The 19,714-nt window shown below is 38.9% G+C and overlaps 1 protein-coding gene across 1 annotated transcript; it reads right to left on the minus strand.

Moving 5' to 3' along the window:
- Positions 1 to 1,173: 1,173 nt before the first annotated feature.
- Positions 1,174 to 18,891, minus strand: gcna (germ cell nuclear acidic peptidase). Its single transcript, XM_084134015.1, has 13 exons — positions 18,728 to 18,891; positions 17,764 to 17,895; positions 17,581 to 17,689; positions 14,460 to 14,526; positions 10,827 to 10,876; positions 10,672 to 10,738; positions 10,499 to 10,575; positions 8,699 to 8,998; positions 6,122 to 6,287; positions 4,958 to 5,102; positions 3,800 to 3,935; positions 3,516 to 3,720; positions 1,174 to 1,749 (listed from the first exon to the last, which is right to left on the minus strand). The coding sequence occupies exons 2-13, from the start codon at positions 17,851 to 17,853 to the stop codon at positions 1,518 to 1,520; spliced, it is 1,644 nt and encodes a 547-aa protein (XP_083990141.1). The 5' UTR covers positions 17,854 to 17,895; positions 18,728 to 18,891; the 3' UTR covers positions 1,174 to 1,517.
- Positions 18,892 to 19,714: the final 823 nt, after the last annotated feature.

Genomic DNA, 19,714 nt, shown 5'->3' on the forward strand with positions numbered 1-19,714 from the left:
CTTTTTTATTTTTTATTCTGTGGGGGAAACAAGCTTACTAAACATCAGGGTTTCCTCAAACTCGGTCCTGGAGGGCCACTGTTCTGCACAGTTTAGCTCCAACCCTGATCAAACACACTCCTTCCACTCATCGTCTGTGAAACACTGTCCCATCAGCCCTTGCGTCCACAGATCCTCGGCACGATCGGGGCTGTTTTACTGCAGTTCATGTGCTCATCCTCTTCAAATTAGGAAATAGATCAATATTAAGGGGGAAACAGTGTGAGCATGTCAAAAGATCTTGTTGCATAAATCACACGTCAACCCGATCACTTATTTAGCGTTCATGTGAAAACTATGTTTGGATGTTTTGGAATTGGAAATTAAAGGTGTCCATGTAAACGTGGCAAATTCAAATATCAAATGTGTTTTTTCCACATTCACTCATATATATATATATATATATATTCTACTTTACATTTATGTTTCTGCCTCGTTAGAGTATATATCACTGATTAACCCTGTTGATGATGATCTTCTTCAGGGACGTCCTCTCTGTGCCTGGGCTTCACACACACTTCTCTGTGCCTGGGCTTCACACACACTTCTCTTCACACACACTTCTCTGCAGTTCTAGTAAACGCGTCGCTACTGTGATCTGTGCTCGTGTTTTTCCTCTTGGGTTTCCTTTATGCACCATCTACCTTTACAACTGGTTTCATATGTTTTGTATTTAAGTATATTTGAGATGCTATTTAAGTATTATTTAAAATAAAATATATTGTATTAAGCTGGTGATGACTATTGTCAATTTATTTCCTTGCCCAGTTTTTAATTATTCAGTATTTTATTTTTGATCAAATGTGACAATATTACAACACTGTTCTTCTGAACTGTGAAATATGAAGAAATCAGAAATATGATGCAGCACAATTGTTGTTAATAATAATGAATGTTTCCTGAGCATCAAATCATCATATTAGAGTGATTTCTGAAGGATCATGTGACACTGAAGACTGGAGTAATGATGCTGAACATTCAGCTTTGATCACAGGAATAAATTACACTTTACTGTATATTACGAGTTATTTTAAAACATAATATAAAATGCAGATAAATGCAGCCGTGGTGAGCAGAGGAACTCAACATCTGTTTATATTCAGTATTGTGTGCACAGAATAAAGAGGAACAAAGGAGAATAAAATAACTCATTTGTTTATTCTGAAAAAATATAAAATAAACATCCAAACACAAATAAAGCAGAAGACAGGCATAACTAGCCCACGAGACACACAGACACAGATGAAGAGGATCACACACTTCCCTTCGGTCTCGAGGTTTAACAGGGAACAGGAGTAAACGAACACGGCTCATGTCATCAGGCCTCTGTGGCCTTTATCCAGAGTAACATCACAGTAGAAAACCAGTCAAACTGAAGAGATAATTCAAGTAAGTTAATGCTGCATATGAACAACTCAAACTACGGTCGGAGGTATTTGAGATTCGTGTGTGTGTGTGTGTGTGTGTGTGATCAGAGATCAGCTCTGACTGAGACGTGTCTTGCTGGCGAAGTCGGCGCTGAGTTTGCGCATGACCTCTGCGTGACCCTGTCCTGCGAGCTCCTGTCTGGCGGAGCTGTAGTTCTCCTTCACGAAGCTGGCGAAGGGTGCGGGCGCGCGCGGCTTCGAGGACGTCACCAGCACCAGCTGTCCAGTGCACAGCGCACACACAAACTTCGTGGTGTCCAGAGACTTCGAGTGGCGGCCGATCCTGTGAGGGACAGAAACACACACAGTCATCCGTGAGTGCGGGATCCAGCAGGACTAGCGGTTATTTCAGTAATCAACCGACTATTGTGGCGATAAATCGAGCGACTATTTTGTCGGTTAATTTGTCGAGTTATTGAGTAATTGCTTTTTTGTGATAAAATAGACCCAAGCATACAATGACTTAAAATACATATTAAATAACAATGAGGCAATAATAATAGTTTCACATAAAGTATCAAAATCAAGTAATCATATTATAGTTTTATAGAAAAACACTTAAAACTCACAATATAATAAACAAGACAGTCATCTGGTGTGCATGATGTATTATAGCAGTGCCCGCAGAGGCGCGACGGCCTGGTGATTGTTGTTACACAGCAGATCAAATCCTGCTTTAATATCGGCCAAACGATATTTACTTCATCTTTAATATTTGGCAACTTCTTTAAAATAGAAATATTACAGCCACTGTAATTTCTTCTTTGTAATTTCATTTAGAATGTGTGTGCTGTATATACATTTGATGTACGTGTACTCGATGTACATTTGTGTGTAGGTTTTAAATAAATGTTTTGAATATGTACTGTTTGTACACATTTGCATAGCTTTTGAATTTATTATGTGTTGTATGTACACTTGTGTGTTTTGCATTTATATACACAAAATATATAATTTACATTAAATGCTAGGCTCCCCAAGATTTAATTTGTAATTTAAAAATATATTTGTTGAAACGTAAATAAAATTGCGAATTGAAAATTTTAAAAAAAAAAAAAAGTACGCTCACATGACGTGGTTTTTCAGGCAATTCGAAAAAGGAATATTTTGCAAAACTGCAATTAAAACAGTTTTTTCACATTTACAGGTCACCTGACGCACATAAGTCACATGATCATTCTTTAAAGATGACGCAGTATGTTTGGACAGAAGACGAGACAGATTTCTTCATTAAACTCATAAAACACAAAGGAATTACGGGAATTCTGGATTATAAACAACAAAGAAATGCCAGAGTTTATCAAGAGCTTGAAGCAGAAATGAGGGAGAAACACCCAGAAACTCCTCATATGAGCCGCTCTCAGTAGAAGAGGATTTCCTCGCCATTAATGTTGAACACCACGCATACGTCTCCTTCAGTTAGCAATAATGGCTAGTGCGGCAGCTGAGATATACGTAAACCTACTAACATCCTTCGCCATGATGTTTGGAATGATTTATCGCGAGATGATAGGGCTGTAATCAACCAAAGAAAATCTTGGTCGACTAAAGTCCTGAAATTTGACTAAAAATCGACTAAAAATGACGTTAGAAAAAAAAAAAAAGCGTTAAATTAATTAGCTGCGCACAGTACTTGGTAGCCTTGTTGTCCGCCTAAATTAATTATAAATAAACATAAAAAACAGCGACAAAACTGATGAAATGAACGTGGCAAAAAAAACATCGTCAATCAGAATTTTGGTCGAGCCAGAACGTATTGACCAATAATCGACTGGGAGATTACAGCCCTAGAAATCTTTTTTTTTTAAAGTCGCATAACATCGGTTAATGGAAAGGTGTCATTTCTCAATAGTTTTTTTATCGACATATATATATATAAAAAAAAGTTTTACGAAACATGGCTAATGTAGTATAATTTCCTATTATCACTGTAAAGCTGCTTTGAAACAATCTATATTGATAAAGCAATATATATATAAAAAGGTAAATGTGAAAGCACCATAAAAACACGACCAGTAGCAGCAAACAGCAGGAGAGTTGTGTACTCACGAGTTGTTACAGCGGTTGCACTGGTACTGGTACTTGTAGTTAATGTCGTAGCTGTGGCAGCGGGTCACCATCGGGAGCTCGGGATGAGCCAGCATTGCTTTACGGGCATAAAGCCTCCAGAAGGGCCCGTGCCCGTCACGGACGCCGTTTATCAGCCACGTGGCGGCGTGACACATCTCATGCACCAGCGTGTCCCGTAGACGATCTGTCGGAGGAGACAAATCATATTCACTGCCAAGCCTCTGATGAGCTGTGGAGGATCTTACAATGGTGAAGACGAGCACCTGCAGAGTCGCACACTTTATCTGACAGCTCGATGCGGGCGTATCGTGTCCCCGTGCCGCGCTCCTGGCCCGAGACGCAGTACCCCGCTGTCTTACGCATCTTCTTGTTCCATGTGACAGACATGTCCGTGGGAAGCTGAGGGGAGGGAAGTCATGTCTGAAACTAATGATTTTAAAACAACCAGACACCTTTTTTTCCCCATTCCTCTGCCCTGCAAAAGTGTTTGACTGGTTGCCAGTGCAATGCTATACAATTGCTGATTTAAAAAATTGAGTGTTCATCACAGGGGTCCAAAACCCTAGGACTTATGGCGCACTTGAACGACAAATATACACAAAAAAAGAATTGAATGGATTCGAGGAGTTTAGTGGTTGAAATAAGTAACAAATCCTTCTCTCACGGGTCAATTTGACCCCCGAAGGAATGAATGGAAAGCGAGGAATGATTGAGTACACATAGAAAAACCTAAAAATGCTCAAAATTCAAACTCAAAATGCTGAAACTTTACCACAAAATGACATGTGTAATGTCTACATGTGTATCTGAATGCATACTGAAGCGAACTGACTTTAGGACCCAGAGGAGCAGCTCATTTGCTCCATATAGAGCAATAAGGCCATCTAGAGTCATGAAATATGATATATTATTATTATTTCCACAAGAGGTCGTTAAAGACGCTGAATTAAAAGGGTTATGCATGAAATTGAGTTTGAATTTTTAGTAGACAGAATGTGAGGAATGTCCTTAAATTACTTTTTATTTATTGATCAAATCTAGTAAATAAATTTAAAATTAAAAATAGAAAAATATTATCAAAATGAAATAAAATGAGCTTTCTGGACAAAAAAAAAAATTAAGTATAATTTTAGGGCTTCGGGTCATTTTGACCCGCGAGGGAAAGATGCGTTACAAAGTGCGAGGGAATGAAAGTGCGAGGGAATGAAGGTTAAAGAGTGTTATTAGGGGAGAGTAAACTATCAGGAAATATTCATTCTGAAGTGAACTACTCCTTCTTTAATTTAACATGCAGTACACACAGTGAAGGAGACGTGAATACGATGTGGGTTTAAACCTCAAACCCTAGATATTAACCCTGGTGATACGAGCGCCTGAGCAAACGCCGCTAGTCATCACTGGAACTGCAGGGTCACGTGTACCTGACTGTCAAACACGCTGGTGTTGTAGAGCTGGAAGAGTTTGCCGGTCAGCTCCTCTTTCTTCTGTTTGAAGCTGCGGCAGAACGAGGATGCCGGATCAGCCAGAGACTGCAGGAAGCATCCGGGAGTTTTACACACCAGGGCTCTGGCAAACGGGAACAGCAGGGTATGAGCATCATCATCCAGAGCTGACGGCATGTATTATTTATTTATTTATTTATTATCTTATGGTTTTATGTGTTTTGTGCGAATGTGTATGTGTTGGCTACTTGTTGTGAACCAAATTGCCCCTTGGGGACATTAAAGATACTTCAATTCAATTCATGTAGGGTCGGGTACTGAAACCCGGTGCCAAGAATGAACCGGTATGTAACCGGACCGAATCAAAACGCAGATTTCGGAGCCTCATTTCTGTGCCACTTAAAGGTGCAGTGTGTTAATTTTAGCGGCATCTATTGGTGAGGTTGTGAAATGCACCCAACAGAAGTTACGATGGCCGACAGGAAGTGATGTCGTCGTCAGAGACAGCAGAGAGTAGCCAGTTCAGCAATGAGGTTTCTTTACAAGGATAAAAAGTATTTAAATTTAAAAATTATATTTACTTGATTATTCAGTAAAACGGATGTTATTGTGAATATTATTGTCACTTGTTCCTCATTGTGTCAGTGTTTTATTCGCTGACATTAGCTTTAGCTTCTTTGCACGAAGAACAACACAGTGACGAAACGTGTTTGTCCGTTCAAGGCCACTGTAGAAACATGTGGATGTAAGCGGACCCGCGGTGTGTGTAGAGAGAAGTGACTCATTCTAAGCTAATAAAAACATAAAGGTTCATTATGTAAGGCCTTTACACACCACTGAACACACAGTTATGTATATGATATTGCATTTCCGTCAACAGATCCTCCTAAATATTACACACTGCACCTTTAACGTCATTCACCATCATTTTGAGACTCTTTTTTTTTTTTTAAAGTATCGATTTGACACCGGTATCGTGAAAAAAACAAACGGTCCCCGACCCTGATGGCGTGTGTGTGTGTGTGTGTGTGTGTGTGTGTGTGTGTGTGTGTGTGTGTGTGTGTGTGTGTGTGTGTGTGTGTGTGTGTGTGTGTGTGTGTGTGTGTGTGTGTGGCGCTCAGATGTGGGGAGGTTCATCAGTACCTGCTGCTGGGAGGAGCTCTGGGTTCGGTTCGGCTCACGGGTCTGATGACGGGACTCTGGGCCACCGGGGTCTGGGTTACTGACGCACCTTTACCCGGTGCTGGGTTACCAGCTCTCTTACCCACGGCAGATGGTGTCGACAGACAGGGAGGTCGAGGTTTGGGTTCTACATGCAGAGAGAAAACAACAAGAACATAATAAAATAAGAATACTTGGTTCAGTTTGCAAATATAGCTGGAAATAATTCAGAAATAATTTCGCTCCATGACAGCTGTGAACTACACTACCAGTCGGAAGATTCGGATCGGTTCGATTTTTAATGTTTTTAAAAGAAGTCTCTTCTGCTCAAACTCATTTATGATGGAGGGAAGAAGAGCCAGATCGCAGAAACTTAGTTTTATTACTGATATTTTGCACCAGTTTCCCAGGAAGTGACGATTTTGTTCTCTTGGAAACACTGCATTATTCGCAAATGTTTTATATGATATTCCAATTTTGCGCACAAGTTTAATGTGCAAATTTGAATGTAAACGATGAACATAGTAAACATAGTAGTAAATGTAATTTTACCACAGGACGTCTGTAATGTTAAAGGGGTGGTAAAATGCCCTTTCCACAAGATGTAAAATGTGTCTCTGATGTCCCCAGAGTGTGTGTGTGAAGTTTTAGCTCAAAATACCCCACAGATATTTTTATATAGCAAGTTAAAGTTGTCACTTTTTGAGGGTGAGCAAAAACACACCGATTTGTGTGTCTCCTTTAAATGCAAATGAGCTGCTGCTCCCGGCACAGAGGGCGGAGCTACAACAGCTTGTGTCCTTTTAACTCACACAGACACACACTGAACATTTCAAAAACGTTTAGCCTTTTATGTTCAAACCGGAGTCAGAAAGATGGAGAGACTCAAGAAGAAGTGACAACATGTAGAAGCAACAGGACATTTCTGAATGGTTAGTTGATGAATTTATGTTGCTGATGTGTAGTTATCTTCTAGTCATTGATTAGCATATTCTGTCATGATAATCTATAAATCGTGTTCAGGGGGCGGGGTTTATGTAAATTTTAGGGTTGGTGATGTCACTAACCCGTGAGGAATGTGGTGTAGTCTCTACCAGCCGTTTGTTGTAGTCCTTAAAAAGTGATTTCTTTAAAAGCAAATATCTCCCTTTGCTTTGAACTTTGAGCATTGTAACTTTGCAGATGTTGTTTATGCTCAAACAGCAACATTACACACTAACTAAAGTTAGAAAAGTGAAATCATAATCAGCCTCCCCTTTAATGGCCGATTCACACGGGATAAGATATCCCAGTAAAACTAGCAGAAGTGGGAGCGTTATCTTCCCTAACGCTAAAAGATGTTTTGTGCCTCTAACAAGTGCTGTCGATCTTCTCTCTGATCTGAATGGTGTGTGTAAAACACTTGAGTTTTGCCACAGACTCGTCCCAGCGTCTAGAACGCGACTGAACGCTTCAAGCGTCTCCATACTTGAAAAACAGCGGAAAACTACTTTTAAACAGGAAATGATGAAATATTCACGTAAACATTTACAGCGGGTCTAGTCGCACGGGATTAGTATCACCTGAGGTCATTATTCCGGACCTTTTTACTGAAGGTAAAAGTCGCTGTAATCTTTACTGACATTGTCCGTCATGATCACTGAGATGCACATTCAGACGGGACTAAAATGAGAAGCTCTGGTGATAATGACTCTACCCCTCCTCTCCATGTTACACTAGTCCCGTCACTTGCACATAAAAAAAGATTCAATATTCCTTAAAATTAAAATCACTGAAATGCAGAATCAGAATATTATGCAAACCTCCAATAACTAAATCTGTTAAATAAAAAATAAAAAATTCATTTAATCTCACTTTATTGACCAATGTACTTGCTTCTGACCTTCCATATAACTATAGATTTTTGGGGTTTTATTGGTAAAGTGTTAAAATTCTTTCTCCTGCATCCTATTCTCCCGTTATCCAGAACAGCAGCAGATGTTTTTTCAGACGGAAAAGTGTAATTTTGTTAAAAAAAACAAAACAATTGACACGCCACGTTAAAAACTGGTCGACCAATGAGATTAGCGCGTTTGTTCACGTGCCTGGAGCTGCTGAAGTTACAGTTCTTGGCATAGACGTAATAAATATTATATCTATGGTCCTTGGTGGAGCTCAAGCACAAAACGATCTTGCCGAGCACACACTGATAAAAGATGAAGACGAAGAGGAGGAAGAGGGAGAAACAACGAGGCGAGATGAATGTAGAGCTGCTGGTGTCTGAACACAAAGAACTTTATGACAAACGCCACAGCGACTACAATTCAGGGAGTGAAGCATCACTCGGCGCATCACCAGTGAAAATCGGCTGGGTATGAACACAAAGACGCGCCGAAAAACGCTGGTGATAAGCGGGCACAATAATCGTCCCGGTGTGCACGGGCCTTAACCCAATACTTTCCTAAAAATGCAATTAGTTACTTTTTAAGGGAGTAACGCAATATTGTAATGCATTACATTTCAAAGTAACTTTCCCCAACACTGGTCTGACTGGTCAACACTGGTCTGACTGAGCTGTACCTGCAGGCGTCCTCGGGCTGGCCTGAGCTCTGCCTGCGAGACACTGGTTCTGCCGGACCCGGTCCAGTAAGGACTGGAACTCCTCCTCGGAGCTGCCGGTGTCGTCTCCAGCGCTGGGAGTCACAGTCACTGGGACACGAGGCTCGTCCTCTCGGGTGTGTCTGGTCCTCCAGGTGCTCCTGATCACAGGGCTGCTGTCCTCATCACTGTCGCTCAGGAACACTGGAGGATCACAGCGGGACGGGGGACGCCTCTCGCTCTGCGGGACGGACTTAGGAGTTCTAGCAGGCTTGGCTTTCCCTGTACAGAAGCAACAGAACAGGGTTCAGCCAAAAGAAAAAGAAAAAAACAAACCTTGATATAGTGGCTATGTTATATTAAAGGAACAGTGGTGTGTGATCCATGAATGAATAATTCAGAACTCAAATAAGCATTCGTTTATAAATATGATGGCTAGACATCAGAAGCAAATTTAATTTATATCAGAGTCACACTGTGGAAGCAGAAGTCAGAATTGTTTAAAGTCCCCCTGTGGTGAAAATCCAGCTTTTAATGTTGTTTATGTGTCTATGTGGTGTTTTTAATCTGCTTAAAGTCAAACCATGTGTAAATTCATAAGTCGACACCATTGCTGAGTATTTTCTCCTTAAAACTGCAGTGAACCAAAGACAGTCTCAAAAACACGCTTTGAAATCGCTGGTGTTTCTGACGTCACAAACTACCTTGTAACCAATCAGATCAACGTGTGATCGTCAACCAGTGGATCTCTGAGCTGAGTGAGTGAGTGGAGGCGGGGCTCATTTGCATATTCATATAAATGAGGCAAGGGTGTCGATTTACATTCAAGATATTTTAAGGAATGAAGAATTTATTTTCCAAGGAAAAAAAGTTTAAATATGTAATTTTGGTGATCAAAGATGAGTTTTAAGTGGGGATGAACCGAAATGAAAATTTTGGGCTGAAAACCGAAACCAAAAATGACTTAATTTTTTTATTTTTATTAATTTCTTATTTTAAATTAGTTTTTTGTATAATTGTATTATTATTAGACTTTTTAATTAAATTCAATAATTTTACTGAATCTGAATTTTTTTTAAAATACAAGCAAATTAAATAACCACACTTTTGTTAAAAGTAACAAAAATTGGACAGAAAATAGGCCTATATTAAAATATTAAATATCAATATTTTCATATCTTTATATCAATATATTATTCTTCATTCAGTTGCAACAGAATCAGATTTACCAGATTTATTTTTTGATCAATATTCAAAATGTATAGTCCTACAAAGCTGTTATTACCAGAGATTGAAGTTGTGCATCTTCAGAAGCGGAGCCGCTCGCAAGATATTTTCGGTTTATATTTTCGACCAATAACTGGAAATGCCATTTTCGGTCGCTAATTTTCAGCGGCAGAAATTTCGGTGCATCTCTAGTTTTAAGGGATAAAATGATTGACTACAGGGGGACTTTATGTGTTTAGCTGTCTGCACACATACAAAGACAGAGATATTATGTGCAGTTTGTGCATTTTAAAGTTGGCAAGAAACAGAAATGTATCTTTTCTTCCCTACTGTGACGTACAAGTGAAACACTTCCGGAACAAGAACAGATGTAGGAAAAGATGTCGTCGCTGATAGAGGGAGGGGAAGTTATTCTGATTGAAGATTACCAGGAACATGAGTTTAACACAATAATGATGTGCACCGATAAATAAACACTGCTAACATGCCATTGAAAAATAAGATTGTCAGTTTTGATTTCATGGTGACTTTAAGCAAACTCAAAGATGAGCATACCTTTAATAGCGGACGGCTTCCTCTCAGCGACAAAATCCTCATCAGATGAGATGACGTCCACTATGAAGCGCTTCAGACTGAGGGGTGACATAATAACTGATGATTGACAGGCATCTGATGATTGACAGGCATAAGGAGTGCTGATCTGCTGAAGAGCTGTAGTGTACACTGACCTGTCGTCACTGCTGCTCACCGACTGAGGCCGGCCTTTAGGCTTCGGGGTTTTCACTCGATTTAAAACTGGAAGAAGAAAAATGTAAATGTAAAAATTGTGTGTGACATCTTATTTGATTTGAAAGCGGTTGATAGTTGATATATTTGAACTTACATATTTCAAATTCATCATCACTATCTGAAGACAGAACTGGAATCGGTTCTCTAGGAAGAAACACAGGTTTAGTTTGATCTGATGTGAATATAGTGAATATACAGTATAGCCAGCAAGCAGGGAGACTCTATATTCACCATATAATCTCTACGGCCTCCAAGCGTTATGGTCTACTGTCAATATTACAGCACAATTCACACAGAAATCACTGTTTCAGATCCAGCAGTTTTCTGATGGTCATGTGAACGAGCCCACTGTGAAATCTGCATTGGGGAAACCCTTCGCCCGCACGGGAAACTCCCGCACACAAGCATTCCTATCGAAGTGACTGGATTTCACCCTTGAACAGACAACGATATATGTGACCGCACGTCTGCACCTTTAAGGCCTATTTATACTTCTGCGTCGAACTGCTGCCGTAGCTACGTCGTAGGCTGTGTGTAGTGCGCGTACCCTACGGCGTACCCTGACGCTGTGGTTCGAAGCAGAGTTTCTAGTTTGCATGACATGTGGACTCAATACATCCTTATCCTGAGCAAAATAAGAGGATGACATTCAGGACAACCTGTGTCTTTTATTTATAATACATACAAATGTCAGTTACGTCTTTTAGTTTGTCGAGAGATTTAAAGCACCGTTTCTGAAGAGTGCGCATGTGTGAACGTGCTCTAATGCGTAAGAACGAGCCTATTGGCGCTTTTCCACTGCATGGTACGGTACGGCTCGGTTCGGTACGGCACGCTTTGGCGCTTTTCCACTGCATGGTACGGTACGGCTCGGTTCGGTACGGCTCACTTATGGCGCATTTCCACTGCATGGTACGGTACGGCTCGGTTCAGTACGGCTCACTTATGGCGCATTTCCACTGCATGGTACGGTACGGTACGGCTCGCTTCGGCTCGCTTTAAATGGTACCACCTCTGTTGAGGTTCCAAGCGTACCGTACCGATACTAAAATGTGACGTGAAAACACTGAAGATCACTGATTGGTCAGACAGAATCGTCACTACCAGTGTCATTGTATTTGCGACACGAGACCATGCACGAGACAAACCCGCTAGATTTAAATAGCCAGTAGACAACAGCCAACGCTGTAGTTTCTTGCAGTTAAAAAGTTTCTTGCAAACTGTTTCTTGCAGTCAGGGGCGTCGCCGGATAATTTTTAACGCATGTGCTGTGTGTGTGTGTATATATATATATATATATATATATATATATATATATATATATATATATATATATATATATATATATATATATATATATATATTTATATTTATCAATAAATGAGCAAAACTTGGCCACAAAATATTTAATATTCAATTATTTTAATGATCACAATTAAAGTTTTAATTTTATTAAATTGAACAAGCGCAAAATTCAGCAATCAAATATTCAAAAAGACTTAATAATAATGTTATTTCTCTCTATAGGCGCGTTTACTACGAATATGGCGATCGTCAACTTCATCTTTGCCAGACACTGACAGAAAACACTATTTTATAAATAAAAATCAATGCACGCATCCCCGGATTTACAAATGCACATCTTGCTTGTTGCACGCACATTATGTCGAAATAACGAGATATTATGTTGAAATAACATTATTATTAAGTCTTTTTGAATATTTGATTGAATGCTGAATTTTGCGCTTGTTCAATTTAATAAAATTACGCCTATATATATACTATTAATAAATGAGCAAAACTTGGCCACAAAATATTTAATATTCAATTATTTTAATTATCACAATTAAAGTTTTAATTTTATTAAAACGCGCGCACTGATTTTTATTTATAAAATAGTGTTTTCTGTCAGTGTCTGTGCATGGCAAAGATGAAGTTGACGATCGCCATATTCGTAGTAAACGCGCCTATAGAGAGAAATGCACATAATGGATTACATAAGAGAGTAGCCTATTTCTTTTTGTTTTGAATTATTTCGTTTAAAGACATTTCAAGCTTTGTGTATTTGAGGATGAGATGCGCTCCAGTTAACGTACAATGCAAGTGACCGCTCGGGCGCCTCAATGATTAAATTGTCTATTTTGCTCTTATTTATTCAATCCAGGTAATTGTTTGATGAAAAAAATATTAAAATTAAGATACAATTTATACAAAACGAAATTCACTTTAAAGAAAGGCTTTCTACAAAACAAAACTTAATGAAGTGGTCAAAATGATGTCCGACTCGCTCCATGTCTCTCTACTCGTGCTGTTCACTTTTCATAATCAACATAGGCAGATGGAAAAAAATAACATAACATTAACTAAATGCGCTTTTTTAATGGCAGTAGGCTAGTTTAAAACAGTACATTAGGCCTAGACACTCTATTTGTAAAGATTGCTGCACATTCATTTAATTCTGAATTTTGCACACACAAGTTGAAAGGCATTTGTTCAAATCAAGTTCACGGATAATTGTGCGTGCATTTATTAATCATTATGATACTAAAATCATAACAAAGTAGGCTATGCTATGTACAAAAAATCAGATGAGCCCAGAATATGAACGCAACGTTTAATTACACGTTAAGCATTTTCCTTCCATATAGTAAACCATTATAAGAACGTTTAATTTAATTTAAAAACATCCACATGCCGAGAATCAAGAGCACCATCCCCTGTGTTGTGCGTTTGAAATGTGGCGCGTTTACGATGATGTCATGGCAGTAGAGGCGGCAACTATAACGATCAGTCCCACCCAGTTTGAAGCGGTACTAACTGCAATGGAAAAGCAACCGAGCTAAAGCGAACCGAACCGTGCCGTACCGAGTCGAGTCGTACCACGCAGTGGAAAAGCGAAGCGAGCCGAACCGTTCCGCGCCGAGTCGAACCGTACCGAGCCGAACCGTGCCGTACCATGCAGTGGAAAAGCGCCATCTGATTGAATCTGGAAATAAAGCAAAATAACTGAGAAAAATGAGAAATAGTCCTCAGATGCATGTCTGTAATTTATAGCAAAACATCTAGCGTTAATATGATCTCAAACGGTTTCATTAAAAGTAGTTATTACTCCACCACATGCGTGACATCATTAACCAACGTGGTTGAACGACCAATTTGCAACAATACGGTTTCAGGAAACAGTCGTGACTGGCTAGTTGATTTCTTCAACGATGCGTCGTACTGTGGAAGTGGAGAAGCGAGTTACTTCGCTGTTCGGGAAACACACTCCTGTTCAGTTCCTGTCTCTATGAAGCCCCTCCTTCTGAAAAGCACACTGTGCTCTGATTGGTCGGCTGGAGCAGTGTGTTGTGATTGGTCGAGCGCTTCGAGTGTGTTTGGGAAATGTCCCGCCCCTTTCCATAACCGCCAGTTTAACACACTACTAACTAACTCAACCAGGCCCCGCCCCTTTATTCTGCGCATTAATTATTATTATAATGAGGAATATTGTGACGTGTTCATTCCCGGGAGAAACTCAAGACTACAATGGAGGCGTTTTGGGAGTTCAGAAACACTGACACTGATATAGAGAAGAACTCAGAGCGTTTTCAAGCTCAAACAGCAACATCACACACTGAAGACAGATGAACATGGAGAACAGCAGAATAGGTGTTGAGTGCAGTCCTTCTGCTAGGTGCTATGATGCTAGCATAGGAAAGTGTGTTTCAGATATATAAATCCTCACCGTGGCTTCTGGACAGCTGATGTAGAGTGTTTTAATGCGGATTTTGGTGTAGCCTTTGCAGCAAGAACTGGAGAAGTAAAAATCAAACACAAAATTCAATCATTCGCATAACATAACAATTATGTGTTCAACCGAAACCAAGCCGAAACACGGCTGCATCTGACATCATGTCCTACCCTACTACAGAGTATCTTTTGTCTGAATTCACAGTATTCATTAAAGAATAGGATAAAGTACCGGATGACCTACTACTTCCGGTGGGATTCTGAAGTGTGCTTCACTTTACTATCCCATGAGGCCACAGGAGAGGGTGTCTGAATGACAGTGAAGCGACGCAATCAATGCTGGTCGATCACATGATAATGACAACATGGTGAATGTAGTGTCCAGATTACACTCATACTATACAGAACATACTTTAACGATCGTGAAGTAATTACTTATGCAAAATCAGAGCCTGTTCAGAAGTGTGTGATCTCAGACGCAGCCGGAGCCTTTCGCCACTGCACCGCCGTCCAGACGCCCGGGATCACTCAGAGTTTAATGTCTTTAGAAGAAGTCTCTTCTGCTCACCAAGGCTGTGTTTATTTGATTAAAAATACATCTTATTCCTGTTACTCCAATTTAATGCATCCTTGATGAATAAAAGTAGTGATTTCTTTAACGGTTTTCAACATTGATAATAAATATTTCTTGAGCATCAAATCATCATATGAGAGTGATTTCTGAAGGATCATGTGACACTGAAGGCTGGAGTAATGATGCTGAACATTCAGCTTTGATCACAGGAATGAATAAATATATAAATATATATATATATATATATATATATATATATATATATATATATATATATATATATATATATATATATATATATATATATATATATATATATATATATATATATACACAGTGCAATGCATAAGTGAATACACCCATGCTAAAGTTGACTAAAAAGAGGAATAAAAAAATCATATTTTGGAAATTGAACTTAATGCCTTAATTTAAAAAATTAGGAAAAATCCAACCTTTAAGGACACCAATTTTCTTTGTGAATGAATAATGTATCGTAAATAAATAAATGTTCTTCCTTAAAATACATGGTGCATAAGTGAGTACACCCCTATGTTAAATTCCCATAGAGGCAGGCAGATTTTTATTTTTAAGTATTTTTTTACATTTTTTTTTAGGATACTATGCATCCTGATAAAGTTCCCTTGGCCTTTGGAATTAAAATAGCCCCACATCATCACATAGCATTCACCATACCTAGAGATTGGCATGGTTTTATTTCAGTTAGCCTAAAAGCTAGTTTGATTTGCATTGAGAGATGATCTTATGGAAAGTACCCCATGCCAATCTCTAGGTATGGTGAATGCTATGTGATGATGTGGGGCTATTTTAATTCCAAAGGCCAAGGGAACTTTATCAGGATGCATAGTATCCTAAAAAAAAATTAAAAAAAATACTTAAAAATAAAAATCTGCCTGCCTCTATGGGAATTTAACATAGGGGTGTACTCACTTATGCACCATGTATTTTAAGGAAGAACATTTATTTATTTACGATACATTATTCATTCACAAAGAAAATTGGTGTCCTTAAAGGTTGGATTTTTCCTATTTTTTTAAATTAAGGCATTAAGTTCAATTTCCAAAATATGATTTTTTATTCCTCTTTTTAGTCAGCTTTAGCATGGGTGTATTCACTTAGCCTATGCATTGCACTGTGTGTGTGTATATATATATATATATATATATACACTCACCTAAAGGATTATTAGGAACACCATACTAATACTGTGTTTGACCCCCTTTCGCCTTCAGAACTGCCTTAATTCTACGTGGCATTGATTCAACAAGGTGCTGAAAGCATTCTTTAGAAATGTTGGCCCATATTGATAGGATAGCATCTTGCAGTTGATGGAGATTTGTGGGATGCACATCCAGGGCACGAAGCTCCCGTTCCACCACATCCCAAAGATGCTCTATTGGGTTGAGATCTGGTGACTGTGGGGGCCATTTTAGTACAGTGAACTCATTGTCATGTTCAAGAAACCAATTTGAAATGATTCGAGCTTTGTGACATGGTGCATTATCCTGCTGGAAGTAGCCATCAGAGGATGGGTACATGGTGGTCATAAAGGGATGGACATGGTCAGAAACAATGCTCAGGTAGGCCGTGGCATTTTTAAACGACGCCCAATTGGCACTAAGGGGCCTAAAGTGTGCCAAGAAAACATTCCCCACACCATTACACCACCACCACCAGCCTGCACAGTGGTAACAAGGCATGATGGATCCATGTTCTCATTCTGTTTACGCCAAATTCTGACTCAACAGAAATCGAGACTCATCAGACCAGGCAACATTTTTCCAGTCTTCAACTGTCCAATTTTGGTGAGCTCGTGCAAATTGTAGCCTCTTTTTCCTATTTGTAGTGGAGATGAGTGGTACCCGGTGGGGTCTTCTGCTGTTGTAGCCCATCCGCCTCAAGGTTGTGCGTGTTGTGGCTTCACAAATGCTTTGCTGCATACCTCGGTTGTAACGAGTGGTTATTTCAGTCAAAGTTGCTCTTCTATCAGCTTGAATCAGTCGGCCCATTCTCCTCTGACCTCCAGCATCAACAAGGCATTTTCGCCCACAGGACTGCCGCATACTGGATGTTTTTCCCCTTTTCACACCATTCTTTGTAAACCCTAGAAATGGTTGTGCGTGAAAATCCCAGTAACTGAGCAGACTGTGAAATACTCAGACCTGCCCGTCTGGCACCAACAACCATGCCACGCTCAAAATTGCTTAAATCACCTTTCTTTCCCATTCTGACATTCAGTTTGGAGTTCAGGAGATTGTCTTGACCAGGACCACACCCCTAAATGCACTGAAGCAACTGCCATGTGATTGGTTGATTAGATAACTGCATTAATGAGAAATTGAACAGGTGTTCCTAATAATCCTTTAGGTGAGTGTATATTCACATAGAAAACTGCTTTTTAAATTGTCATAATATTTAACAATATTACTGTGTTTTGCTTGTATTTTTAATCAAATAAATGCAGCCTTGGTCTGAACGGCGGTGTGTACAGTGGGGAAGTGTGTGATGTGGGACGCAGCCTCACACTGATCGAAGTCTTCATCATCTGAGGTCAGGTGTTCCTCTGGAGTGCGATTCTCCTTCCCCGAGCTGCCCAGCGCTGGACGCCGGCTCTTCCTCAGGCTCTTCCTCAGCTGGGAGAGAGGGACAGGCTCTGGTGAGACGGGTCGTTTTGTAAAAGACGTACATGTTGATTATAAGCACTTACCTTCTCTTCAGCTTCATCAAGACCCCCGTTTCTGTCCCAGCCCAGCTTCTCTGAGACTCTCTGAAACAGAGACACTGTCCCGGCATCCATCGCCACCGGGAGACTGCGGATCGGCTCCTGAACACGACACTCCTGCGGTCACGTGACACGTTGCATTGAAATAGATGAATAAAATGTAAAAAATATTAGAGGCAAGATAAATACAATACATTTCCTTTTTTTAAAAACGAGTAAAATTATGTGTTTGCATTGAAATAGATGATTAAAATTAATAACATTAAATCTATGTTGTTTGCATTGAAATGGATGAATAAAATTAATAAAATATTAAATATATGTTGAATACACTACATTAACTATTAAAAGACGAGTAAAATTATGTGTTTGCATTGAAATGGATGAATAAAATTTATAAAATATTAAATATATGTTGAATACATTACATTAACTTTTAATAAACGAGTAAAATTGTGTGTTTGCATTGAAATGGATGAATAAAATTAATAAAATATTAAAATACACTAGATGAATCCAATTAATAAAATATGAAACATATGATAAATACAATACATTAACTTTTAAAAACGAGTAGAATTATGTGTTTGCATTGAAATGGATGAATAAAATGAATAAAATATTAAATATATGATGAATAATACACTAACTTTAAAAAAAAAACGAGTACAATTATAGCAGTATTATACAATGCAACATTATAACTAATACAACATTTCTAAAGCTATATATTTATAGATAATAAACATTAATATAACACAAAACTAGAATTAAACATAACAAATAACAACATTTATTAGCGTTTGATATCTTTGTGAACACATATCTAACGTTACTGATCATGAATGTGGTTTAAACTATCGAGCATGTGACAAACGCACACACACACTTACTAACAAACCTAACAGAAGTTCAGCTTTAGCCAACATGTTTTGTTTGTTCAACATACCTTATAAAAGCGGGTTGATATATATCGCGCCTTCAGTCAGATAAGCAGAAGTGTATAAGCTTTAAACCATCATCAGCTCAGCGCACTCGACACATTCAAATCCAGCCAACCGGAAACCGTCATCAGTGTGAGGAATCAAAACTTCCGGTCTCAGCAGCGCTCCTAGAGAAGGGTTTATAATTATACAACACAACCCTACATCTTCGCTGATTTGCAAAAAGGCCCAATATTTCATTAATAATTAATTTAATAAACAAAAAATGTACATCACGAACAGTTTTTTTAATTTTAAGGCTTTTCTAATTAGGCTATATCTGCATGCCCTGATCAAACGTTTCCTTTTTAACGACAGAAAGTAGCAGCCTATTCAACGTGTATCATTTAACTTACAATCTGCAAAGGAATGGGATAGTATGCCCAAAAATGCCCAATTTAATGTTTATATCTTTACATTAACACAAGTTTATGAATAAATAAGCCGTTTTCATATCTATAATGTTCTGCCGCTGTGTGAACGCAGAAAACACAGATATGGCAGAAAACATCTGGCTCATGTTTGTATTTTATGGCCATATTAAATAATGTCATTGTCAACAAATAGTTGTAAGCAGGGCCCAGTTGTCTTCAGATCTAGTGTGACTATAGCAGCTCATCAAGTGACAGTCAAGCTTTCTCTTTTGGTGTCAAATTAGGGTACACATGTAGGCTACACATGTAGGGTACACCGGGGCTAAGAGGAAAATATGTGTTTGTGTTGAACATTGATGGAGCAACAGATTTTGTGTGAAAATAAATCATAAAAGTGGTTGATTTTGTTTAAAAATCGTATTAATATAAATGATGTGGCGAGGAGGGCCTTTACCCCCACCCCACACACACACACACACACACACACACACACACACGCGGGGCAAAACACACACAGGATTGATTGAACACTTTAGCTAAAAAAAATGTTTTTAATAATGTCTAAGTTAATACTTGTTC

Source organism: Abramis brama, assembly GCF_963993115.1.
Source record: "Abramis brama genome assembly, chromosome: 13".
NCBI lineage: Eukaryota > Metazoa > Chordata > Actinopteri > Cypriniformes > Leuciscidae > Abramis > Abramis brama.

Coding starts and splice junctions, on each gene's coding strand:
- gcna (XM_084134015.1), bottom strand. CDS start 17,853: ATGGATGCCGGGACAGTGTCTCTGTTTCAGAGAGTCTCAGAGAAGCTG. Junction 17,690..17,763: donor TTGATGAAGCTGAAGAGAAG/GTAAGTGCTTAT, acceptor CCTCTCTCCCAG/CTGAGGAAGAGCCTGAGGAA. Junction 5,103..6,121: donor AGAGCTCCTCCCAGCAGCAG/GTACTGATGAAC, acceptor CCCGTTTGCCAG/AGCCCTGGTGTGTAAAACTC.